A 27256-nucleotide genomic window follows, 5' to 3' on the forward strand; every position below is an offset into this window, starting at 1 on the left:
TAATTCCAGAGAACCCCTTTAAGATCTCATGTCGGCAGCCTGCGTACGGCAGACCCTAGATCTGTAAGACACTGATCCAAAAAATATCTGTGTGTGTGGACGAAAAATGATGGGAGTGATGCCGTCAGTGCCTCTGCAGTGCTCCTTCTGTCAACAGGTTTTCAGTATAAATGACTGTTTCCATTCATTGACAGCCAGCAGACATAAAGTGAAATACATGGGGGGAGATTTACCAAACTGGTGTAAAGTAGAACTGGCATAGTTACCCATAGCAACCAATCAGATTCCTCCTTTCATTTTCCAAAGGAGCGCTAAAAAATGAAAGGAGGAATCTGATTGGTTACTATGGGCAACTAAGCCAGTTCTACTTTACACCAGTTTTGGTAAATCTCCCCCCATAGGCCTTTATTTACTAATATCAATGTGGCTAGATTCTGGCATAAACTGTGCCGGATCGTGGCGCCTCCTAGGTTTAGAGAAATGATCAGCGCTTAGTTAACAAGGGGGTGTGGCTTAACTGGAAAGGGGCGGGGCCTACGATGCTCCATGCAGCACATTTCTCATCCAGCCTGAGCCCCTGTGATAAATCTGGTGCCGGCCTAAGGGTACTTTCACACTTGCATCAGAGGATTGCGTGCAGACCGATCGCATTTGTTTCCGGATCTGGACGCGGATCCGGCTGACAATTGCATTGAAATACTGGATCCGTCTCTCCAGTGTCATCCGGAAAAAACGGATCCGTATTTTTTCCACATTTTTACCGGATCCGGTTTTCCGGAACACTTGGTACCGGATTCGGCATTAATACATTTAAATGTTCTGGAATTTGGGCCGGAGAAAATACTGCAGCATGCTGCGGTCACATGCCGTAAGAGGGACTGAACTGATGCGCCCTGAACGGAATGCTCTCCATTCAGAATGCATTAGGATAAAACTGAAGTGTTTTTCCCCGTTATTGAGCCCCTGTGACGGAACTCAATACCGGAAAAGTTTAAGGCAAGTGTGAAAGTACCCTAAGCCTACCCCAACTAGAGGGTTAGTAAATCTGCCCCATGTTTGCATAGCCTTTACAATTAAAGGGGGTATTCCTATCTGCAGCAGTTATGGCGTGACTACAGCCGTGCTCTGCTCTTTCGTTAACTCCCGAAAAACTTAAAGGGGGTCTTCTGTTCCACTTCAGGTGCTCAGGAGCCTGTGCTGGGGGCAGAGCTGCAGGAACAGGGAGCGGCCGGACAGGAGGGGCGTTCTCGGGAGGCGCTGTAGTAAAATTGTAGCCACAGATCACTAATACCGCTGAACTAAAAAAGCAAACGAGCCGCAAGATCTGCGAAAAAGAGACGTCCGGCGATCATTCCCTGTAGGTGCTGACGTCTGATTTCTGAGCTCTAGGTGGATAGTGCTATGTGCAGGCGTGGCCGTCACCCCATTCACATTTTTGGGGAAAGTGACTGTTGTCAATCGGGGACTTCCTTTAAATGGAACCCAGACATACCTCCATTTTCACCCCGGCAGCCCCCCTGACTTGATTATCAGAGCAGTTCATGCTCCTTTAGCGCAGGGCAAAGGCATTTTCAGGAGTTCAGGTGACGTGTACCGGGGCTCTCCATTGGGCTGCCAGTAAAACGGCTAGGGCAGCACTAAAGCCCGCCCATCAGAGCCGGCGACGTCAACGAACACACTGCCGGGCAGAAACCTCCGCCCGGCAGTTTGTTATTGTAAACAAAAGAGCCCGTGCCCTGCGCGATCTAGCACAGGGCAAGGGAGCGCATCGGAGCATGAGATGCTCCGATGCTAACATCAGGGGGGCTGCCTGCGTGAAAATAAGGGTATGTCCGGGTTCAGCTCTTTCACACGAACGATACGGATTAGGTCCGGATGCTTTCAGTGAAACTCGCACCATTTTGCAAGCCAGTTCAGTCAGTTTTGTCTGCGATTGCGTTCATTTTTTTTCTGCGCGGGTGCAATGCGTTGTGATGCGTTTTTCACGCACGTGATAAAAAACGGAAGGTTTACAAACAACATCTCCTAGCAACCATCAGTGAAAAACGTATTGCATCTGCACTTCCGAATGCAATGCGTTTTTCACTGGATCCCCATTCACTTCTGAAATGAATGGGTCAGGATTCAGCGTGGGAGCTATGTGTTCACATCACGGATTGCGCTTGTGTGAATGGGGCCTTAGAATTTAGAAGTAGTAATGAATGAAAGATTCACCTGTATCTATGAGATCACTACATTGGCTCTGAGGGGAGAGGAAAGGAGCAGGAAAGCTACTGAGCATGTCCGTCCACCTCTGAGTGCATGAAAAGGTGGACCAGATGAACAGCAGGGGGTGCTGCCAGAGAGGAAACTAGAATGTATTTTTATTGCATGTGAAATGCCCTATTTATTCATTGTATAGTAAGACTTTTGTGGGTTCAAAGAGTTATTCCCATCTTAGATAATGGGGGCATATTGTTAGGATTGGTGCGGGTTGGGTGGGCCCATTGTCTGAAGGTGGTGGCCGGAGGGTCACAGCGCTTGCGCGGCCACAGCTCCCATTCATTTCTATGGGGCCAATGGAAACAGCCGAGCCAGCGCTCAGCTATTTTCGGCGGCCCCATAGAAATGAATAGGGGGCGTCTGTGCATGCGCAGTGCGCCCTCCACAACCTTCAGGGTTCCATTCTCGATGTAGGTGCGGATCCTGCATCTATCAGAAAATGGGGGCTTATCCTAGCGATATGCCCCCATTGTCTCGGATGGGAGTACCCCTTTAAATAATCACTTTCCTATGACCTATCCTCTGGGGGTCTGGCTAGCCCCCCGCCATCATGCACTCCTCTGTACTCCCCAGCTCCTCACAGACATGAGCATCCCGCTGTCCTTTACTCACTGTGCCTTGTCTCTCTCTCTCCAGACAGGTGATAGAAGTATGGTGGTCGCCTTTTTCTTTTACATTTCCTTGAAGACGTGAAGAAGACCTTTCACTGCCGGCAGCAGCCGCCCCTTGTCATGCTGGCGGTGGATGGACCGCTTGTGTATTGACTGTTTGGAGTCTTGGCCTCTGGAACACAGACCCCTGGTTAGGAAACAAGATGGATTCCTGCGGACCTTACAGCTGCATCCATTCAGCGCTGGTCCTCTCCCTGTTACTCTTCTTATCGCCAGGACCGGCGCATGGCGAGCGAATACCTGTAGGTCACCCGCAGGATAACTCTGGAGAACACGGTAAGAGCTGCCTGGTGTGCAGGGGCATGCCCTCTTGTACATTGCAGTATCCTCTCACTAATTCCCATAATGCAGAAAGGTTCCTTTTATCTGCCACTTTGGGCAAAACGCATTGGATGCCAGACAAGCATATTTTAGCTACACCGATACATTGTAGCAGACCATAAAGACGGCAGAAGTGTGTGTCGTTGGCTCGTAGAGGATTGTCCAGACTAGATGAAATTGTAGCGAATGCTCAGCTGTGAGACCTATTGGTTCTGTACTTTTTTCTTTAGTCTCTGAACAGAAAAAATCTTCCACATCACTAACAGCAAGCGGAGATTTTGAAAACCACGAGGGGTTGAGAAATTCCTACTCTTTCATGATTCAGTGATTAAAGGGGTTCCCAGTCCCTCCGTGCAGAAAACTAGGGGGCATGCACTACTTTTTTTTTTATTTTTTATTAATTCTCATGGGATTAATCATAGTCGCTTCCTTCAGCCCTTGCCCAGATCAGGAGCGAATAGTAACTTATTAGTATGAATAGCACCCAATACATTATGTCATGGAATAGTAGAGAGTACTGCATACACACACATACAATATCAGCGTTTGGGCACCAATCCAAGGATCCCATATCTTCATAAACCGATCGGGGGTCCCTCGACGCTCATATATAAACTTATATAACTCAAGGTCAGTATTAACCAATTGTGTCCATTGTTGCACAGTAGGACTCTTAGGGGGTTTCCAATTCAGGAGGATGGTTTTCCTAGCGTAGAACAAGAGTATTCTATATAATTTCCTACCGACCTTGGTGGGAACAGCCTCGTTGGCTATCCCCAGCAGACTCGTCGGTGCAGTGCAGACATTGGGGAAACCCAATTTCTCATTCATGTAAGCATGAACCTCTTCCCAGAAGCCATAGATGACCGGACACTGCCAAATCATATGTATTAGGCAGCCCTTCTCACATCCACACCGTGTACACTGAGGACCTGGTAATTTACCCATTTTGAATAGTCTCTCAGGGGTATAGTATATCCTATGGAGCCACTTAGCTTGAATCAATTGATCTCTAGCACTTACTACTGTGGATCTCCATGTATGACTAAATTCTTTAATATGCGTATCTTCTAGATTTTCAACATCCCTTCTCCACTTGACAAATGAGTTATCGAGGGGAGAATCCTGTATCTCCATTAATGACGCATAGAGAGCCGACACTGGTTTGACCAAAGGAACCCTCCTGACCACTGCCTCTATAGGGCCACACTTCAGCTTTAGTGGATCTCTACCAAACTGAGCATGACGGGCGTGTCTAAGCTGAAAGTACCTGTATAAACCATGCTGGGGCAAATTAAATTCCTGCTTCAGACTGTTAAAGGATCTAAAAAACAAAAACGCTCGTATAATTGGGTAAGATAACGCACCCCTTTTTGGGGCCAGAATTTAAATTCCATTAATGAGAACAATTCCAGCAATCCTCTATTTCTCCACAACAGCAAATATGGAGACCAAGTAACTAGGGCTGAAACGATTACTCGATTAAATCGAGTAATTCGACACAAAAAAATCCTCGATGCAAATTTTTTGCATCGAAGATTCGTTTGTGTCATGTGACTACGGATCGGGAGTGAAGCGCTTGCTATTACTCCCGCTCCGTGGTCTCCTGCGGCGCTTGGAATACTTACCTTTCCAGCAGGCGGCCTCCGGACACTCCACAGCACGTCCATGGTCCCGCGCTGCTCTGACCTCCTGACGTACAAACGCTGTGACCCGACGCACTGTGTGACGTCAGGAGCAGAGCAGCGCAGAACGATGGAGTGTCGGCAGCGCCCCTGCTGGAAAGGTAAGTGGATGAAACCGAGGGGGTGGGGGCGCAACTAAGGCCAGGCGCCTGGAGTGCACAGCGTCATAGAAACCAGTGACGCTGTGCACTACGAGTGTCAGGAGGAGCATGGCAACAGAGCTGATGGCACAATGGGGGCAGAGCTGATGGCACAATGGGGGCAGAGCTGATGGCACAATGGGGGCAGAGCTGATGGCACAATGGGGGCAGAGCTGATGGCACAATGGGGGCAGAGCTGATGGCACAATGGGGGCAGAGCTGATGGCACAATGGGGGCAGAGCTGATGGCACAATGGGGGCAGAGCTGATGGCACAATGGGGGCAGAGCTGATGGCACAATGGGGGCAGAGCTGATGGCACAATGGGGGCAGAGCTGATGGCACAATGGGGGCAGAGCTGATGGCACAATGGGGGCAGATCTGATGGCACAATGGGGGCAGATCTGATGGCACAAGGGGGCAGAGCTGCTGATGGCACAAGGGGGCAGAGCTGCTGATGGCACAAGGGGGCAGAGCTGCGGATGGCACAAGGGGGCAGAGCTGCTGATGGCACAAGGGGGCAGAGCTGCTGATGGCACAAGGGGGCAGAGCTGCTGATGGCACTGGGGTGAGGGATTGCTGATGGCACTGGGGGATAGTGGAGCTGATGGCACTGGGGGGAACTGATGCACTTGGGCTGATCACACAGTGGGGAACAAAGGGTGTTGGGGGCTAATGGCAGGGCGTCTGAGTTTTTATAAAGGAAAACAGTATTATTTTTTTCTTATTAGATTACTCGATTAATCGTAAAAAATAATCGATAGAATACTCGATTACTAAAATAATCGTTTACTGCAGCCCTACAAGTAACGCTATTCTCTCCGGAATTACGCATCTGACTCCATGTAACCCAAATCTTCACTACTGCAGCCATCGATAAGGTATACTGCTCTGCGGAACCAGCCCCCCCCCCCCCCCCTATATGCTAAATTCATAAGCGCCTCATAGGACCCCATCAACGCTGCCTCCAACACTACCGCTGGATTACCCGCATCTGCCCGCACCCACCACGCCACATAACTTAGCTGCACAGCTACATAATACATGTATAGATTGGGCAGAGCAAGGCCTCCTTGTAGGTAAGATGCCTGAAGGGTGCGTCTCGCTATTCTAGGAGAAGATTTTTTTTCCATAAAAAGGGAGTGAATACTCTATCTATGGTAGTAAAGTGTTTCCTGGGAAGTACTATTGGGGCAGCCCCATACAGGTATAGCCATTTTGGGAGAAGAATCATTTTTATAATATTAATACGCCCAATGAGATTCAAAGGTAAAATTTCCCATGCTTCTAATTTTCTGGTAATGTTTTGCATTGTAGGAACAACATTTAGGTCATAGACCCTTGCCACCTCCCTGTGAATAACTATCCCTAAATATGTAAATTGTTCTTCAATTTGAAGCTTAGTGCTCAGTGAGATGTGAGTTGGATCAAACCTATCAATTAAGCAAAGACTTGACTTGGCCCAATTCACGCGTAGACCCGAGAAGCTACCAAAACAAGCTTTTCTGTAATTCCGGCTATCTCCCAGCCTTCTATACCAGAGTTGGAGGAATCAATAAAGGTTCCATTATTAATGCAAATAATAGGGGGGAGAGAGGGCAACCTTGTCTAGTGCCTCTACCTAGGGAGAAGGAATCCGATGTATACCCATTTACCCTGACTCTCGCCGACGGGGATCTATAAAGCATCTGTAGCCAGCGCAGAAATTTCGCAGGGAATCCCATTCGATCCAACACCGCCCACATAAAGTCCCACTCCACTGAATCGAAAGCTTTTTCATTATCTAAGGAGGCGAGAACTCTCATACCACGATTATCATGTTTGACCTGAAGATTAGTGAACAAACGTCTCAGATTAATATCGGTAGTCTTCCCTGGCATGAAACCTGATTGATCTACCCCAACCAAGGAGAGAATTACCTCCCTCAATCTCAGTGCCAGTACTTTCGCAAAGATTTTGACATCGAGATTCAGAAGCGAGATAGGCCGGTATGAGCTACACTGATCAGATGGCTTTCCCTGCTTGTGAATTACTACTATTATTGCCTCCGAAAAAGAGGGAGGCAGTGAACCTTGCTTCAGCGCATATCTCAACAACTTCCCCAATCTAGTAACAAGGTCCTTAGAAAAACACTTATACCATTCAGCTGGGAAGCCATCGGGGCCCGGGGGTTTTTTGGTCGCTAAAGAGTTGATGGCTACTTCAATCTCAGAGTCTGATATGTCTGCTGCCAAAACCTCTCTGCTGTCACCATCAAGTGAGGAAATATCAATTCCTGCCAGGAACTTGGCAATCTCTCCTGGAGTGCATGTGGTTTTGGAGGCATACAAGTTTGTATAGTAGGAGGCAAACTGACTGCAGACATCTCTAGGTTCCCTCAACAACACACCCTGATCATTCAGCACCCCCGCCACTACAGTTTGTGGGGTCTCAGATCGAGCCAGATATGCCAAAGTACTACCACACTTATCTCCATCTGAAAAAATGGTTTGTTTCTGATTTAAGAGTTTTTTTTCTGCGTATACTCCGTCAAATGTAAATTAAACCTACGTTGTGCCTCCAGCCACATATTCTGCTTCACACTACACGGATCTAGTAGAAACAACCTCTCTCTATCAGCTAGTTCCATCTCTAGTTTGGTCCACTTGATATTCAATTCCTTTCTGTGAGTTGCTATTGCAGAAATTAATGTCCCCTCATTACTGACTTGAAGATCCCATTCTACCAGGGGTTCATAGATCCTTCATTTTTCTATCCAGTAGTTTCCCATAGCATCCAGGCTATTGCTCACCAACGGTAAGACCTCAAGCCACATGGGATTTAACCGCCATTGCTTATCGGCAGAAACCAACGGCTGGGACAGAATCAGAAGGAGGGGGGCATGATCCGAAAACGCCTCTCGGGAGATAGTCACTAGACTTGATATAAGGAGACAGACCAACGATCAAATATTGCAACCCTCTAGCATGGCATGTAATATCGCATATCGACCAGAAGGATATAAAATGTACTGAATGAATCTGAACGGGAGACTCTTAGTGATTAAAACAGAAACCCCTCTAGCGTGATTTGAGTATACTGCGTGATACGTGGACCCTATCCAGGGACGTCGCAAGCAAGTACTTTCTGACTTTGAAGGTGCGTTTCTTGTAATAACACTATATCTGGGTTATACTTCTTCAGATAATTAATAACTAAAGACCTTTTAATCTTATTGTTAAGACCCCTAACGTTCTAGGAAAGTAACTTAATTAACGCCATTTTACCCGCCAGAGAAGAAATGGCCAATATCTTGGTCCGTGAAGGCACAGTCACTCGCACATACCGTATTAGAAATAATTCCAACCCACCCCGCCCAATCCTTCCCCATCATGGTTGAGCCTAAATCCCTTAACTGTTTAAACTTTTTTTTTTTTTTTTTTACTTTTTATTTAATAACTATTAGGGTGAACCCTTGTCATATTCACCCTAATAGAGCTCTATTAGGGTGAATAGGACTTTACACTCTCCCTGCTGCCCTGTGCTTTGTGCACACAACAGCAGGGAGCTGACCATGGCAGCCAGCCTATCATGTGCCCCCCAGCCTCTGAACAGCCTCTGATAAGCCCCCCCCCTCCCTCCCCAGTATTAATCATTGGTGGCAGTGGCCACAGGGTCCCCCCCCCCATCATTGGTGGCAGTGGGCAGTTCCGATCGGAGTCCCAGCAGTGATCAGTTACCATGGCAGCCAGGACGCTACTGAAGTCCTGGCTGCGATGGTATGTTAGTGAGCAGCATTATACTCACGTGCGCCGTGATCGCCGGGAGCTCCTTCTTCTCATAGGTCTGTGCTATAAGCATTAGCAATGAGCCGCACAGACAGAAGAAGGAGCGCCTCTGCACTCTCTGATCTGCCATGTACATTTTCCTTCCATCCTTTTTGCTATCTCTAAGGCCTCATGCACACGACTGTATTATTGGACCCATACATTTCAATAGGGCTGCCCAAAGACAGCACACCATGTGCTGTACGCATCCGTATGTCTGTTATGCTCCCCCACAAAAAAGATGGAACATGTCCTATCCTTGTCCGTTTTGCAGACAAGGATAGGTAGTTTCTACAGGAGGTTGTACAAAATGGTGGCATGCCCAAGGCAGGGATCTTTGTTTTGCGGACCGCAAAGCGGATACGTACGTGTACATTAGGCCTAGCACTGTAAGAAGGGAGGAGGAGCAGAGGGCTCTGGTGCACTTGTGACAGATTCAGCAGCTAGGTAAAGGAGTTACACAGACTCCGCAGCAACAAAATGGTAGAACATTTATAATGAAGACAATTTAGATAGTTGCTTTATTTTGCAATTAGAAAGGAAAGAACAGTAAAACACGAGCGACTGTACGAGTTCAGGCGGACTGTCACTTTAACACAATGCCGGCTGTTTGCCAGGGGTGCTGGGAGCGGCCCCATCTTTTTCACGACATAGGGCTGTTATTAAAGGGGTTATCCAATTTCACAAACAGCCCCCCCATGTTCCGGGCCCCTCAGAGGGAATATACTTACCCCGCTCCTGGTCCCCGCACCGCCGCTGCTGCTTCTCCCTGTACATGGATGAAAACATCCGGTGTAGGGGGGGGGAAGCCTTTCTAGCATCGCAGGTCACACTAGGGAGGCTCGTCCCCGCCTGCCATTGGCTGCTCCCCCTCTACACCGGATGTTTTCATCCATGTACAGGGAGAAGCAGCAGCGGCGGTGCGGGGACCAGGAGCGGGGTAAGTATATTCCCACTGAGGGGCCCGGCACATGGGGGGGCTGTTTGTGAAATTGGATAACCCCTTTAACAAGTTGTTTAGAGTATTTATTTATTTTTTTTTAACTTTTTTATTTGGGGTTTATTGACACCTAAAATAACTAGAACCCTTAATTTGTGACATTCACTTTATTACCTAATGTATATAGTATCTCTGTGAATGGAGCAGCTGTGGTGATGGTTGGGTTTTTTCATTATTTTTATTTTATATTTTTGTGTGTGTGTCATTTTGGTATGTATTATTTGCCCTGAGAGGCCATAAAACACCCGTGGAGGACATTTACACTTTGTTATAATTTTTTATTTTATTTAGCAATTTTCTTCTGTAGCTGGAGCATCCATAGTATCCCCAGGTAAAGGGGAAAACAGGCCCCTGTGGAGGCACATTTCACTGGCAGCGAATACCCAGCAGTCACATGGTAGCCAGGTCCGTTAGAGGCATTTACACTTTATCTATTCACTATATAACACTCATTTTGGGTTATTTATCAAACTGGTGTACAGTAGAACTGGCTTAGTTGTTCATAGCAACCAATCAGATTCCACCTTTCATTTTGGACAGCTCCTTCGGAAAATGAAAGCTGGAATCTGATTGGTTTCTATGGACAACTGAGCCGATTCTACTTTACACCAGTTTGATAAATGACCCGATTGTGCTTGGAGTGGTTATAAACTTCTTCTGTCGTCTTCTCAGGGTCCTGGGCTGTCTCTGCTCGGGACCTGAACGTCTCCTGTTATAGCAGGTGCGTTCCTGCAACTGCTCCAAAATATGCCACTGCAAATTCAGGAACTGCACCGCCTGCTGCCCGAAGACAACAGCTGGTCATTAAAGCGACCCCCTGGTTCACTTACCTGGGTCATCTTTTTAGTTGCAGATCTGCTAATTTTCCAGCTCCTCCTCTGCCATCCAAGATGGCCGCACCGCTTCTCAGACTATCTGGTGCAGCAGTAGCCCAAGATAGTCCTGCTCTTGGATTGGCCAGCGCCGTTCACGTGAGCAGTGCTGGCCAATCCAAGGACAGCAGGAAGTTGTCTACCAATTGTACGGTGTGCATTCGGCAGTCAGAGAAGCGGATGGCAGAAGAGGAGCCCGGGAATTAGTGGATCTGTAGCTAAAAAGATGAAAAGGAGGTCACCAGGTAAGTGTGCTGTTCGATCCGGAGTTAGGGTTCATGCACACGACCGTATCTATTCATTTTGAAATGAATAGGTCCGCATCCTATCCGCTAAATAAATAAATAAATAAATGGAACGGACACAGAAACAAAATACGTTGGTGTGCATGAGCCCTTAGTGATTTGTTTTTTTCCTGAACCGGAGGGTCACTTTATGGCGTTAAAGGGAACCTCTGACCTCCTTTAACCCCTTCCCGACCTTTGACTGACGTACTACTACTGAGTAACCGCAATTTGACGTAATAGTATGTCATAGTGATCGCGTGGGCACCGGAGCTGTGCGCGCGCGATCACTGCAGGGGCCCGGCAGTCTGTGGTAGCCGGGCCCCTGCTGTATCCGCCGGCATCGCTGTAAAAGCTGATGCCGGCGGATTAACCCCTTCTATGCCGCGGTCTGCGCTGACCGCGACATAGAAGAGGTTTGTGTCGGGTGAGCGATCGCATCGAGTCCCAGCCTGCCGTGCAGAGGATACCCAATGCCTTGCACGGCATCGGGAACTGCCTTCTACGGGTGCCTCAGGCCCGGTCTCCTAGGCAACCTGTTAGTGTATGACAGATGTATTGTAATGCATTGCAGAGGGGATCAGATCCCCAAAAGTGAATGTCATAAATAAAGTAAAGAAAAGTGTTTTTAATAAATTAATAAAGTAAAAAAACGCCCCTTTCCCTTATTTTATAATAAAATTTAAAAAAAAACACACATATTTGATATCGCCGCGTCCGTAATGACCGGCTTATAAATAGATCACATAATCCACCCTGTCCGATAAACACCATAAAAAAAAAAACGGTGAAAAAAAATTCGATTTTTGTTACCTTACATCACAAAAAGTGCAACACCAAGCGATAAAAAAGGCGTATGCCCCCCAAAATGGTATCAATAAAACTGTCACCTCATCCCGCAAAAAAATTAGCCCCTACCTAAGACAATCGCCCAAAAATAAAAAAAACTATAGCTCTCAGAACATAGAGACCCTAAAACATATTTTTTTTTTGTTTCAAAACTGCTATATTGTGCTAAAGTGAAATACATAAAAAAAAATATATACATATTAGGTATCGCAACTTCCGTAACAACCAGCTCTATAAAAATATTACATGACCTAACCACTCAGGTGAACACCGTAAAAAAAAAAAAAAAAAAAAAAAGGTGCCAAAACATCCATTTTTTTTTTTTTTTTTTTTTTTGTTACCTTGCCTTACAAAAAACGTAATATAGAGCAATTAAAAATCATATGTACCCCAAAATAGTACCAATAAAACTGGCACCTTATCCCGTAGTTTCCAAAATGTGGTCACTTTTTTGAGTTTCTACTGTAGGGGTGCATCAGGGGGGCTTCGAATGGGACATGGCATCTAAAAACCAGTTCAGCTAAATCTACCTTCCAAAAACCATATGGCATTCCTTTCCTTCTATGCCCTGCGTGTGCCCCTACAGCAGTTTACGATCACATGTGGGGTGTTTCTGTAAACCGCAGAATCAGGGTAATAAATATTGAGTTTTATTTGGCTGTTAACCCTTGCTTTGCTACTGGAAAATATGAATTAAAATGTAAAATCTGCCAAAAAAGTGAAATTCTGAAATTTCATCTCCATTTTCCATTAATTCTTGTGGAACACCTAAAGAGTTAACAAAGTTTGTAAAATCAGTTTTGTATACCTTGAGGGGTGTAGTTTCTAAAATGGGGTCATTTTTGGGTGGTTTCTATTATGTAAGCCTCACAAAGTGACTTCATACCTGAACTGGTCCTTAAAAAGTGGGTTTTGGAAATTTTCCAAAAAATTTCAAGATTTGCTTCCAAACCTCTAAGCCTTCTAACGTCCCCAAAAAGAGCGGTATATATATTCTTCGTGTTTTTGCCACACACTATAGAGCGGTATATACATTCTTCGTGTTTTTCTAGCAATGTCAGGGCTTGCTGTATTTTTTTTCTGGTGTTATATCTCTGCACCGTACTATAAAACGCACTTGGCTATAGATGTATTGGAAACTTTTTAGCGCAGTTTTCTGAGTCCTAGAGTAATAAATAAAATAACCTTGGCGAAAATATTACTAGGAAGAATACTCGCATAGAAGACGTCTGTGTTATTCTTTTACACTGGGATGGATTTATTGTTTGCCGCATCTTGTGGTTAACATAAAGTGCGGGGATAACGAGCCCGTCGGGAGAGCGAGCGCTCTGTGCAGTTAACAAGCTGAGGGATCGCTTTCTTGCCGCCGCTCTCGTGGCACTGACGGGAGCCATAACTCTTAGTGCAGGAAATGTAAGCCTCTTCCCACTGACAGAAGGCACGAGAGCTGAAGTGGCCGGCTGAGAGGAAACCTTGGCAGACGTCCTGCGGAGAGCAATTGACTGGAAGCCATATACGAGAGAAGCCTTGGCAAAACCTGAAAGGAGGAATATCCTGCTGTTATATATTGTACTGTCACCGGTATTTTGTTACGTTACCGTCTCTGGTGCAGGAGTGTGCCATTGAAAAGTGTGCAATGTGTGAGAAAAGCAGAGCGCACAGCACTTGGAAGAGTATGGCCAGTGGTGGTCTTTGTACTTGGAAGAAGGTAGGTATCTAATAGACTACAGATATTTATCTGTTTAAATGAGTTTTCCCACAATGCACATTTAACGCCTATCGGCACGTTCGCTGGATGATTTCACTGCAGGTTCAGAGGAGGGTACAACTGGGGAGGCGATCACATAGCTCCTGCCATCTTGGAAGCCATAGTCGTGGTAGCTACAAGTGTCCACTTTCTACACACCAAAACCAGGGGGCTGGAACTGGGTAAGAAATTTAAAGGGTGCCAATACACACCAGTTTAGCCTTCGCTAGGACTCTGCGGGCCCATTTCTAGCAGATCAGTGATGAGGCTTTGGTGTTGGTGCATACTGGTCCACTCATTTGGGTACGAATGCAGTTTTTTCTTCAACTCTACCCCCAGGTGTTGGGTTGAGGTCTAGGGGCATCAATTCAGCACCTCTACTTCATTGTCACTGAACCATTTGAGACCACCATTGATCCTGGTCAAGTATCTAATGCCTTTGGCTGTGAAACAACCCATCATCAGGCTTCCTCCACCGCACTTGACAGTTCCTTCAATTTCTCGATCTCTCCCCTTTTCCCTTTTCTTCCAAACCCATTTGCACCCAACAGAGCCCAGTCTATTAACTTTTATCTCATCGCTCCAAATCATCCGTTTCCAATCTTCTACTCTCCACTGTTTGTACTTTTTTGCAAACTCAAGCCGACTCTTCTTATGACAATATTGAAGTTGAGGCTTCTTCACTTTTTTTCAAGGCACCATTTCACACTTTTGTAATCGCACGGTACTTACATTTCTGTGATCTCACTGCCGTGTTTGTCACACCACAACTGATAGACCTTGTGATGAGCCGACTTGTTGACTCCGATATTTTGCCTGGACGTCCACTACTTGGCTTTTGAATGGATGGACAGACTTCATTTCATATTCTTCCAACTGTCATGGTGCTCACATGATGCAGTTTGGCAATTTCCTTGGCCGAGATATCGCTATCGATTCGCTGGATGATGCGGTTTCTCTTTTCTTGGGAAATCTTCATGGCTCCTGGATTCGAACCGGTGACCTTTTTCGCTTGGGAATCAACCTAATAACACACTGAGCTATTAGGGAATGTGAGAACAGGGTGTAATTTGTAGTTTACAAGAAGAAAAAGATTGTTCCACCACCAGGAGCAAAACGGTAACATTGCAGTTACATGACAAGAATCTGCATAACTAATCATATGGTCATTGGTCGCAAGTCCAATTTATGTATGAGACAGCCAAGATGATTGTCTATAAAATGATGGTAGTCTCACGTTTGATGCTGTAGTGGATGGTGAGATATGGAGCCTGAAAATCAAAAGTTCAAAACGTTGTTACCCTTTTGCTCGTCGGTGTAAATAGTCACTGAGCTTTCAACAAACTTTGCATTATTCAGTAGTACAGTGTGTACATGAGGAAAAAAACGCTCTGGCCACTATATCACTAGTATCTGGCAGATTTTAGAAGTTTTTCTCAGTGCTTGCTGAATATCTAGTCTGCAGTTCTCTCAGACATGGTGGGAGCAGACTAGCTGCGGTCCACTGCACACAGAAAGTAGAGGAGAATCTGCTTATTAACTGTTTCACAGTCACTCAGAAGCAGCCCCAAGATACCAAGATAATGTGGGACATTACAGAGAGGTACTGACCTGTATTTTTGCAAATAAAACACTTGAGATGAGCTGTAACCTTCCTATGTAGGTAGCTGTGCAGTTTCTGTTTGTCTGTGCCTGTCACCTCAGCTTCTGCTCACTCCCCTCTCCCTAGACTTGCATTGACTTGTGTAATATGATTACAGTTAGCTGTTTTTACTGTTGATTTATGCAAAGTTGTGTGAAATGTTAGTGACCATTTAAGGCTACTTTCACACTAGCGTTTCTATTTTCCGGTATTGAGACCCAGCAGAGGATCTCTATACTGGAGAAAAACGCTTCCGCTTTGTCCCCATTCATTGTCCATGGGCACAAAACGTAACTGAACAGAACGGAGTGCTCCAAAATGCAATCTGTTCTCATACCGAAAAGCAAACCGCAGCATGTTGTAGTGTGCTTTCCGTCCTGGGATGTGGAGCAAGACTGATCTCTGACACAATAGAAAACTGATCCGCCCTCCATTGACTTTTAATGGTGTTCATGACGGATCCGTCTTGGCAATGTTAAAGATGATACAACCGGATTCGTTCATAACGGATGCAGACGGTTGTATTATCAGTAACGGAAGCGGTTTTGCTGAACCCTGCCGGATCCAGTAAAAACGCTGGTGTGAAAGTAGCCTAAGGCTTGTTTTACATGAGCCATACGGAATGAGTCAGGATCTGTTCAGGGAAAAACTGATGGTTTTGTCTGCGATTGCGTTCAGTGTATGCGTTTTTTCACACCGATGTAATCAGTTTTTGGTGTGTTTTTCAATCTCGTGAAGAAAAACTGAAAAATGGATCCAGAGCTGCATGAAAAACACACAGTATAGAATATGCTGTGTTTTTTTTAATTTAAATTTTTTATTTTTCCCCTGAATTCAGAGTTGCGTGAAAAACGTACATGTACACAGACCCATAGAAATGAATGGGTCTGGATGCTGAGTGTTCACTACATGCATCGCATCCGGACGGAAAACTTGCTTACGTGAAAGAGGCCTAAATAGGTTAAATATGTTAATTCAAATATTGAAACGTATGGACAGACTATTTGGCCTTTCCATTGCTTTTACTTGTAGTGCGTCACTGGACATGTGTGGTATGATATATCAATACCTTGCAGTACAGTGACGTTTACAGTACTGTCCGGGGAAATTTGCTGCTCATTTCTGAGGAAGTGTGTGTAAAAATGAGGAACTTCCAGAGACGTGTGACATGAGTGACTAAAGCTACTTTCACATTAGCGTTTTTTCCCCGGTATTGAGACCTTATAAAGAAAAAAATGCTTCAGTTTTTTCCCCATTCATCGTCAATAGGGACAAAACGTAACTGAGTGCTCCAAAATGCATTCCGTTCCGTTCTCATACTGGAGAGCAAACCGCAGCATGCTGCGGTTTGCTTTCCGTCCTGGGATGTGGAGCAAGACCCACAATGCAAGTCAATAGAAAACTGATCCGTCCCCTATTGACTTTCAATGGTGTTCAAGACTGATCCATCTTGGCTGTAGAAGACCTAATACAACCGAACCTGTTCATGACGGATGCATGTGGTTGTATTATTGTAACGGAAGCGTTTTTGCAGATCCATGACGGATCCGCAAAAAAGGCTAATTTAAAAGTGCATCTGTAAGCAGATTTGTCCCTATGACCCTGACTGACCTGTTTTGGCAGCTGAAGACATCTGTGTTGGTCCCATGTTCATATGTGCCGGCATTGCTGAAAAAAAATTAATTTATGCAAATGAGCCTCTAGGATCAACGAGAGCGTTGTCGTTACACCTAGAGGCTCTGCTCTCTCTGCAACTGCGGCACCTTTTGCACTTTGACAGGGACAGGCAGTAAAAATGTGATCATGCCTGGCCCTGTCAATCAAAGTGGAGAAGGCGTGGCAGTTGCAGAGAATGAAAAAAGAGAGACCAGAGGATGACTTAATGGTGGGGGTGGAGAAGGGTATCTACCAACAGAACCATAGGCCACCTATATAAATGACTCAGTACCAGCTCCCGAGTATACCAGGCGAATAAACAAAAAACAGAGCTCGCAGTACTGTTAAAAAAAAATATATAATTTTTATTGTGACATAATTAAAACCTATATAATATAAAATATATATATATATATATATATATATATATATATATATATATATATAGTAAGCCATTAAAAAGTAAAAGAGGGTGACAGAGCGCCATCCTGGTGCTGCACATATGTCAAAAAAATAAATAAATTTATAACAAGCGTATCCAAATGTAATAGAATTACCAAATGTTTAATTATATAGTGAATTGTACATATAGGGGATATACAAGATAAGTCTCAGTAACGTTGGTTGCATGGCTAAGGGATTAGGAACCACATGCATGTGCTAAAGTACATAAACTGGAATAGGTTCGCAGTAATAACCAAGTATAAAGAGTCACCTACATCCAATGCCAGTATGACCAAAAAAAACAGAGACTCGCCTAATAATGACGGCATGCTGTACCAACCAGGATGGCGCTACCCCAACGCGCGTTTCGGCGTGCCTTCTTCCGTTTTGTTTAGTTGCAGAGAGAGCAGAGCCTCTAGGTGTAATGGTAACGCCCCCGTTGCTCCTAGAGGCTAATTTGCATATATTAAAACACATTTCTCAGCAGTGCGGGCACATATGAACATAGGACCAACACAGATGTCTTCAGCTGCCAAGCGCACATGTAACAGGTCAGCCAGTGTCATAGGTACAGATCTGCTGACAGATGCCCTTTAAGGAATAGTAGTCTCAAATTCAGCAACGCTCTGCTTGCCAGTCCGACTGGTTATTTGCCTTTTTCCATGTGGCCATGATGTTGTGCCATGCAATGTCATTGTGACCACTTGATGGTATTCAAGTTCCTAATGAAACCAGATTATTAAAAGAGTTATTGCCATCTTTATGATGGGTACGACCTCTGGGTCTCCCACAGATCCTGAGGATAAAGGGGCTACACCATGGATTTAGCGCTGTGTAACCTGTACAGTAGCGCTCCCGGTCACTGGCCTGTGCAGGGAACTGCAGCCGCCCCATTCACTTGCACAGCCGGGGGACCAGGGCACCATTATGCAGGGAAAAACAGTGAAGGGGCGCAGCGCTAAATCAGTGCCACACCCCCTTCATTCTCTGGATCGGTAGGAATCCCAAAGGTTGGAACCCCACCATCATAAACTGACCCCATAGTCTAGCGATATATAAGATGGAAATAGCCCTTTAATATACTGGCTGTTAGAACTTTAGGATAAGACCATTAACCACGACTGACAATGTGAAGGTGTAAGACATCCGTTCTTATTACGTGTCACCCTTTATAAGGTATGATAGATGTCTTCTGCACATGCTGTCTAGTTGCTCCTTATTTATAACCCTTCCTATTCATGTCTTGCTTTTTCTCCTCAGCAAACCTGGACTCCATGTTGTCAGAATACGAAGTGATCTTGTTGTCTGGAGTCCAGCAGCACTCTCTCCGGAAGCGGGATCTAGAGACGCAGTCTCATGTGGAGAGAATGGTGGACTTCACTGCCCTGCACAGGTGACCCACATTGTACCCAGTTACCCGTAGCCAACAGGACATGACCAGAACTAGAGCTGCACATACACAGCCTAATGTAGGGCCGAGGTTCTTGAGAACTTCCAGCGAACTGAAGTGTATAATGGACTAAGATGTGGAGAATAACCGCTCTACAGTATACATAATCTGATTTCTAGTCTGGTAAAATGGATGACCTGCATACCCATGGTTATCGCCTGTATGACCTGGTGGTCGTGGTTTGGAAACACGTGTGTTGACAAGCAGTCAGTGTCTCTGGCTACTACTGACGGCAGGGCAGTTCAGAAAGTAGGGTACCCATTAGTTTTTGGGGGTTCTTGATTGGTTATTATGGGCATATGTTCCATCTTTTCCTTGCACTGGTGTGAAAGGGCTCCACCACCCTTGTTTCTGCTGATGGGTGGGCTCCTGGGCTTGAGACCACATCCAAGCATTATTCTGGCTCCATGAAATAATTCTTATCCTCATCTCGCTGTACTCTATTTGGCCGTGTTAGGAAATATTCACACAAGGCAGGTTTGAAATTGGGCAAGTTGCTTTATGACCACTCTCTTCCCCTCTATGGCCACTCTTCTGTATTTGTAGTCGATTTTTGCTCATTTTTAATTACGTTATCTTTCGCAGGCATTTTAAGTTGTACCTAACCTCCGATGCAGATCATCTGTCGGAAAATTTAAAAGCTGTAATACTGGATGGGAACGGCAAAGGAAAAAATTATCCTGTCAAGCGCTCCGACTTCTTCACTGGACATGTAGTTGGTCAGTGGTGCTTCTATCCAATCAGTTCTTCATTGTGCTTATTCAGCGCCATCATATTCAACAGTCAGCAGTGGAGTTCACAATCTAATTTTCCCATCTCACCCATGCATTTGTAATTTTTGTCAGATTTGGGCCCAATAATTTAGGTAGGCAACAGAGCTAACCACTGGGCCACCTTGAAGCCCACATTGATTATTAAAGAAGGTTTCCTGCCAAACCACAACTTTCCATTGATGCTTGACCAAAGAGACTGTGGCGCCCGGTATTAAAGGGGTTTTCCGAGATTTTAATACTCTTCAGAATATGTCATCAGTATGTGATCGGTGGGGGTCTGACTCCCGGGACCGCGCCGATCAGTTGTTTGAGAGGGCACGGGTGCTCCTGTGAGCACTGAGGCCTTCTCTCAGCTTTCCATCGGTCACGTGGCCTAGGCGCATCTCAGCCCCATACAAGTGAAAGGGGCTGAGCGCGATACCAAGCACAGACACTATACAATGTACGGCGCTGTGCTTGGTGAGCTGAGAGAAGGCCGCCGCGTGCACAGGTGCGTTCTCAAACAGCTGATCAGCGGGGATCCCTGGTGTCAGACCCCCATCAATTCAGATACTGATGACCTACTCTGAAGACAGGTCATCAGTATAAAAATCTCGGAGAACCCTTTTAATTTACAGTTTCTTACCCTTGTCCTCTATTGATGAGAAGCTTCTACAGACATGAACATTTTCTATTTAGTTGTGATTTTTAAAGATAATTTGCCGTTGTGTTACACCCCTCTAAATCCATCTAGGAGGTTACTCAATAGAGAGAAGCCATTGAGAGTATTTGTGACCACTAGATGTCATTCTTTGGGGCAAATTTGGGGTTTATTTCCAACTTTTAGATCATTTTCAGCGATTGTTATATGGGTGCTTTTTTGCAGTCAGTGAGGTCGAGAGTTAGAGCACCACAGAAGACTATGGTGTTCTAAGGGTCCTTTTACATGGACCGATGATCTGGGAAAAGCATTTGTATAAATGCTCTTTCACGCTAATCTGACAGTGTAAAAGGTGTCGGCAGTCACCCAATGCTTGTTCATCGGTGATCATGTCGGTCCGCCGGCACAGAAAATAATCTTTCCTGCGCACTAAACCGTGGTGTATAAACAGCCGCCTGCTGCGCCGGGACAATGATTTTCTATGGGGACAAGCGATGGCCTGGCAGCTATACATATGCATGCTCAGCTCAGTGAATGGGACGCTGATAACCGGGAACGAAAGGATCGGGCAGTTGAAGTCCAGTATGCTTGATCCTCATTTCCCCTGACATCATCTGTTGGGGAGAGTCGGAGGCTCCATACACATTACATGGGCAGTTGAACCTGCCGAAACCTAATGTCTAATGCCAAAATCTATGTATGGCTTTAGACTTTTTTTTTGTTTTGTTTTAGGGGAGCACAATTCAAAGGTTATTGCGCACATTGGTGATGGCGATTTTACAGCACGGATCACAACAGACGGGGAGGAATATAACATTGAGGTAGGAATTCTCAATAGGTATTATAGTGTATATTATTATTATTATTCTATTATTTCAGCTGTTGTATTGGGCCATGTGGATCACTCTTGTATACTGTAAGTGATGTGTGTGTGTATGTATATGTGTATATATATATATATATATATATATATATATATATATATATATATATATATATATATATAAATATTGAAATCTTGGAGCCGCAGCATTACAGACCTAATACTAGTAATATGCAGACCTCCAAATCTAGTCCAGTGGTTCTGCAATATTACATTTCAGTTGATTAGTGAGTCATACTTAAGTGTTCTGTATTTCCTGCAAGAAGAAGTGCAGAATGATCAATGTAACAGTAAACTTTAACCAAGATGTTATGTATTTATACCATCGAATATTCCACTTCATGGAAGTTCCCAATAAGCTTCAGCCCTCCTTGTAGCATTGATCCCAAGAACAGGGATCGCATGTTCCCATCCTGTTGAACGGCATGCCGAGCATGCACCCTGCCTCTCCATTCGTTCTCTAGGGAACTGCCGGAGATAGGGGAACACTGGGGCTCGGCCTGCCGCTACATCAGGATGGGGACCTAGGATCTCCGTTCTCTGGATCTGTGGGGGTCCCAGCTGTCGGACCCACACTAATCAGTTAGTCATCCCCTATCCTGTTCAAAAGGAATAGCTTTCATACTTGACACGACCCCTTTAAAATGACTACCCCTTCCAATCCATGTGGTTCCTAGACCTGGCACGCTGCCCAGTCCCTAGCATCATGTCCGCTCATCCACAGTGCTTTGCAGATTTGGATGTATTGCACCTGCCACTAGCTAAACTAAAACATGACTCCGCTAATTTCAGAACCTTTTTTTCAGCCTCTGTGGAGATTCACAGGGAACACCTCGAGAGATAATCTGCTGGTCTACCGGTCTGAAGGCATCAGAGAAGTGTCCCGTCTCCAGTCCTCTAAAGTGTGTGGATACGTCCAGCCAGAGCAGGATCTCTTCAGAAACCAGGAGGAATCTGGAGAAGCACCCAGAGGTAACGGCTGCTTACTTATGAAGTATTGGTGACCATTTCCACTAAGTATAATATGTGTGGATATTAGACCCCGAGTAAGTTCTCAGACCTGGGGTGAAGTTATCTTAAGCTGGCAGCCCCCCAAACCACCTGCCACTGATTGACAACTTTCTCCCTATACTCTCAATCAGTGGTGAGAGTGTGTGTGGGGGGATTACGCGGACTCGATGCGCTGCTGAAAAAGTTTTTTTTATTTTTTATTTTTATGAAAAATACTGCAAGGAAAAAGTGATGCAGAGCTGAAATCAGAGGCCCTGTCACTACTATATGCTGCCTTTGGATAAAGCAGCTTAAAGGGAATGTGTCATCAGAATATGACCTGCTGTTTAAATCACTTTTTTATGTTTAACACATTTTTTTATTTTTTATGTTATTTTTAATTTTCCATGTCAATGACTATAAACAAAAACCATATATCCTGCAGTTTTCACACTGACCACTAAGCCTAATAATAGGCGCCACTTCTTGGTCTGTACAGATCACTTTGCTGCAGTTACCTGCTTATCTGTCATTCTAATCCTGCCTGTAATGATATCACCTCTGTGTATAGATAAGACAGGATCCACCGTTCACAGTAGGTGATGGTCACATCTTATCTGTTCTTTCCTTGTACAATGACCTCTGCACAGGTCACAGACCATGCCTAGAAAACCCTCCCATAGAAGTCACTGAGGTCCCCTCCAGAACATTGTGTCTGTGTCTGTGGCCGTAAAGCAATTTTTTTAATGCTGTGTACTGTAAGTGCTATTAAGAACAGCTCGGGCAAGATTGCCGCCTCCATAAACATAGTACATAAGGCCGAAAAAAGACATTTGTCCATCCAGTTCGGCCTGTTATCCTGCAAGTTGATCCAGAGGAAGGCAAAAAAAAAAACTGAGGTAGAAGCCAATTTTCCCCACTTTAGGGGGAAAAAAAATAACCAGAATAAAAAAAATCTACAATCCGATAATAAAAACAGATTAGAAAAAAGGATGTGTGTCGCTATCTGGTTTTAACTGGCAAATAACAACATTTTTGGTGACCCATTTCCTTTAAACCTGGTGACAGATCCCCTTTAATTTTAGGACTAAAAGTCCTTGTCACCAGAGTACTATATCCCTGGATCAGTGTCCTACTGGTAACTGAAGCTGAGATTGTTGAATCATAGGACAGCTGCTTCCTACACTGGAAGGATACAATGTCTGATTCAGGCATACAATTGATTCTATCTTTCTTCTTGTACCATTATATACTGGCCGCCATGTGACAAATGTTCTTTCGTCCCACTAATGATAATTTAAAGGGGTTCTCCAGGATAGGCTATCATCTTTATAGGTGTATTCTCGACACCCCACCGATCAGCTTAGGCTTCTTCCTAGGCCAGTGACTTCACGTTCATCGGTCCCATGGCCTAAGCTCAGCCCTGTTCAGTTGAGCTCCATTACCAAGCACGGTCGCCATACAATGTACGCCACTGTGCTTGGTAAGCTGCGAGTAGGGCACATCGCTCACCAGAGTCCCGGTGATCGCCCTGACTTCCTCAAGCAGTTGATTCGGACGCCCGGCAATCTCATCTTGAGGATATGCCATGAATATGAAAACCCTTTTAATAAAAACAAGCACTTTTTCCTCAACTGTCAGCTGGATCAACCCAAGTTAATCAGTCACGCTGCCTGGAAGGGTTGATCCTGCTGATTAAGACAATATCGTGTGAAAATCGGTGGCAGTGTTCTTGAGAAAAAAGGCTTTTATTATTTATGCAAATTAGGACGTCACTACTGCAGCATCTAGGCCACGCCCCTTTGTGTACTAAAGACCTAATTTGCATAACATATAAGCTTTTTTTCCTTGGTAATGCCAGAAGACGGGTATCATTTTGGTCAGCGGGATCAACCCTGAGTGTGCCTGGTTTAATAGGATTGATCCTGCTGACAGCTACTCTTTAACTAGTGTAGAGCCGTTTTGTTGGCGCTGTAACGTCTTCTCCAGAAGTGCGCCCATTTCTTATAGTTTCCTTCTCGGTAGTACGGCATTAGTGATCCTCCTTGTAGAGGGTAAATAGGAAAGGCTTGAGATTAGCAGTAAGTGCTGCTCCCCCTCCTCCGCTGCCCACTCACTTGTAATCGAGAATCTTGTAGCAGATCCTTGGCTCAGCCGCAGCAGGGGAGAGTCTTCTCGTGTGGGATTAGATGTAATTGCATGCACTGCAGCGCGATGCCAGGTGGGTATTCTCATCCGTACAGACATGGGCAGTAAAATAAATGGGGCACGTAATACAGGATCTGTAATGGATACGGACCCTATGGTATATCATTGTGACTTGTATAGGCAGATTGGGGGCGTGAACGTATTTTAAATCATAGGCTTATAATCTACTTAAGGGACTTTCCACTAATCTTGTCCTTCTGCATTACATATTCTGTGTCCTAGTTTAATACTTAAGTTTTAATTTTCAGTCGTCGCACTTCTCACCTTCTTTTACAAGTGTCTTGTGGTTGGCCCCAGCAATGTCCTGTCCTATCCAAGGACAAGCAAAGCAGTATTACCGTCTATTTCCTCTTTCATTGGCGCATTAAAGCTGGCACGGATAAAGCTCTTGCAACTGCCTCCTGATGCACGTGTGGCTAGTGACGACATAAGTCCAGGAATAAAAGGGAGGTGGTGACTTGTGGCTGTCTTGACACATACGAAGCAAAAATAAAACAAAAACTGTAAAAATTAAGATTTATATGGCACGTTTAGTAAAAAATAAATTCCCTGGGGCAAACCCTTTCACTCTTTCCCATTATGAGCAGTTTTCATTTTATTTATTTTTTTCATTTTTCGCTTCCTGCCTTTCAAAAGCTATATATATATTTTTTTACTTTCCTGTTCACATTGCTTGTTGTTAATGACACCATTTAATATTCCATATGATGTAGTGAGAAGCTGGAACAAAATGTATCTAAAATCTAACAAAGTTTGATAAAAATGACTCATTACCTTTACTCTGCAGTCAGTAGGATTACAGTAATAACAAATTTACGTATTTTTTGCGGTTTTAATCCTTTTTTTATTTTTTTTTATATATTTGTATTGTCATATTCTGCCCCCCCCATAACTATATAACTATATATATATATATATATATATATATATATATATATATATATATATACACTGAAGATATTTGTGCAGAAAATCTGCACTAAAACCACACACAGAAAGCAAATATATCCATACGTGTTTTTTGTAAAGATTTTGGGGGTCATTTATTAAGACTGGCGTTTTAGACTGGCCTCTCCATAACTTCGGCGCATCCAGCGCCAGTTCTAAATGTAAGTCCGCTTCCTTACTGTCTTACATATAGACCATTTTGTACTACTAAAACAAGCTTAGAAAATGATGAATGAGACGGACCTGCCGGCCCATCCCCTTCCCCGTCCACGCCATGCCCACAATTTTAGACCTGGCGTGAGAGGGGTAAAATCGCAGATTGCGGCGCAGCTAACAGTTCCGCCACCATCTTCTTCTGAAATACGCCTGATTATAGGTGTATTTCAGTATAATAAATGACACCCTTTATGTGTATATTAACCATTCCATTGAGGTCTGTGGGAAAACGCACGTAATCTGCCTCTACAGTTACCATTAGGGCTCTTTCACACGAGTGTATCCCGTGCGTGACATCTGCTCCGTGAATGACAGCCACGCCGCGCTCCTGACAGCAGAGACGCGGAGCATTAACATGACTGATAATGCTCCGTGCCTCTCTGTGATCTTTTTACTACAAAATCACAGTGAGATGATTGTGAAAGTTGTCACCGTGATTTTGTAGCAAAAAGATCACAGAGAGGCACGGAGCAGTAATGCTCCGTGTCTCTGCTGTCCAGAGCGGGCTGGGCTGTCATTCACGCTGCGGATGACACGCACGGCATCCGCTCGTGTGAAAGGGCCCTCAGGGTTGATTTTTGCAGGGTGATCTGTAGTTTTTATTGGAGTGTGTATGACTTTATGTTCACTTTTTGTTCAGTCTGGGGAGGTGAAGTGACGGAAGAAAGAGCAATTCGTCCATTTCGATTTCTTTTCCTGTCACGCTGTTTTATCATAGGGGATAAATACTTTTATAATTTGCGGTGATAGTGGTCTTTATTTTTTTATTTTTATATGCACAATAGAGTAAGGACGGTGATTTGAATTTTAATTCATTTTGTTTTTAATATTTTTTAAAAGATTTTTTACCTTTTTAAAGGGTACTGGAACATGTGATTATTAGATCGCTGCTACCATAGACTTTCAGTGCTTTACCATTGTAGTCTATAGGAAAATTACCATGTTCCATTCGAGCCCCTTCAGAAGGCTCCTGACTGCCATGGCAACTGAACTGCTCCTATGATCCCATCGCAGAATTGACTGCAGCATCTGAGGGGTTAAAGGTCAGTGATCAGACACTGGTGGTGGGCTACTCAGCAGGTGCTGGCTTAAAGTGGTTGTCTGCCTGCCTCCTGTACTAAAGGATGATGCTTACCTGCTCCTCCATGCTGGCTCCTGCATCTTCATCTTCGGGTCCAGGGTTTGTTTCTTCCTCCCTGACATGGACATGGTCACCTGATTCTCTTCAGCCAACCCCTGGCTTTAGTGGTGACGTGTGTCTCCTGGGGTTTTATATATATATAGATAGATAGATTATATAGAGATAGATAGATAGATAGATTATCTACACGTTCTTGAGGGAATAGGCTTCTTACCCCAATAATAGTCCAGAAATAGTCCAATAGATCATGGACAAATAACTCCTTTATTCACCCGTGCGGTGCAACGTTTCGGTTCAATACTAGAGCCTTTTTCAAGCTTGAAAAAGGCTCTAGTATTGAGCCAAAACGTTGCACCGCACGGGTGAATAAAGGAGTTATTTGTCCGTGATCTATTGGAATGCCGTTCATTTTCTGGAAAATATATATATATATATATATATATATATATATATATATATATATATATAGCAGGACAGAAGTGCAGTATATTTGGAGCATGTAAGTACAGTACTTCATGATGAAAAGAACCCTTCGCTCATCTTCTGAATGTGGTGAATGCAACAGCCTCATAACAGGTACCTATCACTCAAGCCTTTCCTGCATTGCCGCAGTCCTGCATTTCCTCATT

General features: G+C 44.6%; 1 protein-coding gene across 2 annotated transcripts in view; it reads left to right on the forward strand.

Moving 5' to 3' along the window:
• Positions 1-27256, forward strand: part of ADAM17 (ADAM metallopeptidase domain 17) — an 86928-nt gene that overhangs the window by 1040 nt on the left and 58632 nt on the right. For both annotated transcript variants that reach the window (XM_040427487.1, XM_040427488.1), the window contains exons 2-6: positions 2899-3209; positions 18639-18771; positions 19414-19547; positions 20974-21062; positions 21931-22096. In XM_040427487.1, coding sequence (XP_040283421.1) covers positions 3077-3209; positions 18639-18771; positions 19414-19547; positions 20974-21062; positions 21931-22096 — 655 coding nt within the window. In that variant the 5' untranslated portion in view covers positions 2899-3076. The remainder of the gene's footprint in view (positions 1-2898; positions 3210-18638; positions 18772-19413; positions 19548-20973; positions 21063-21930; positions 22097-27256) is intronic.

The sequence above is a fragment of the Bufo bufo genome, chromosome 4, assembly GCF_905171765.1.
Source record: "Bufo bufo chromosome 4, aBufBuf1.1, whole genome shotgun sequence".
Taxonomy (NCBI): Eukaryota; Metazoa; Chordata; class Amphibia; order Anura; family Bufonidae; genus Bufo; species Bufo bufo.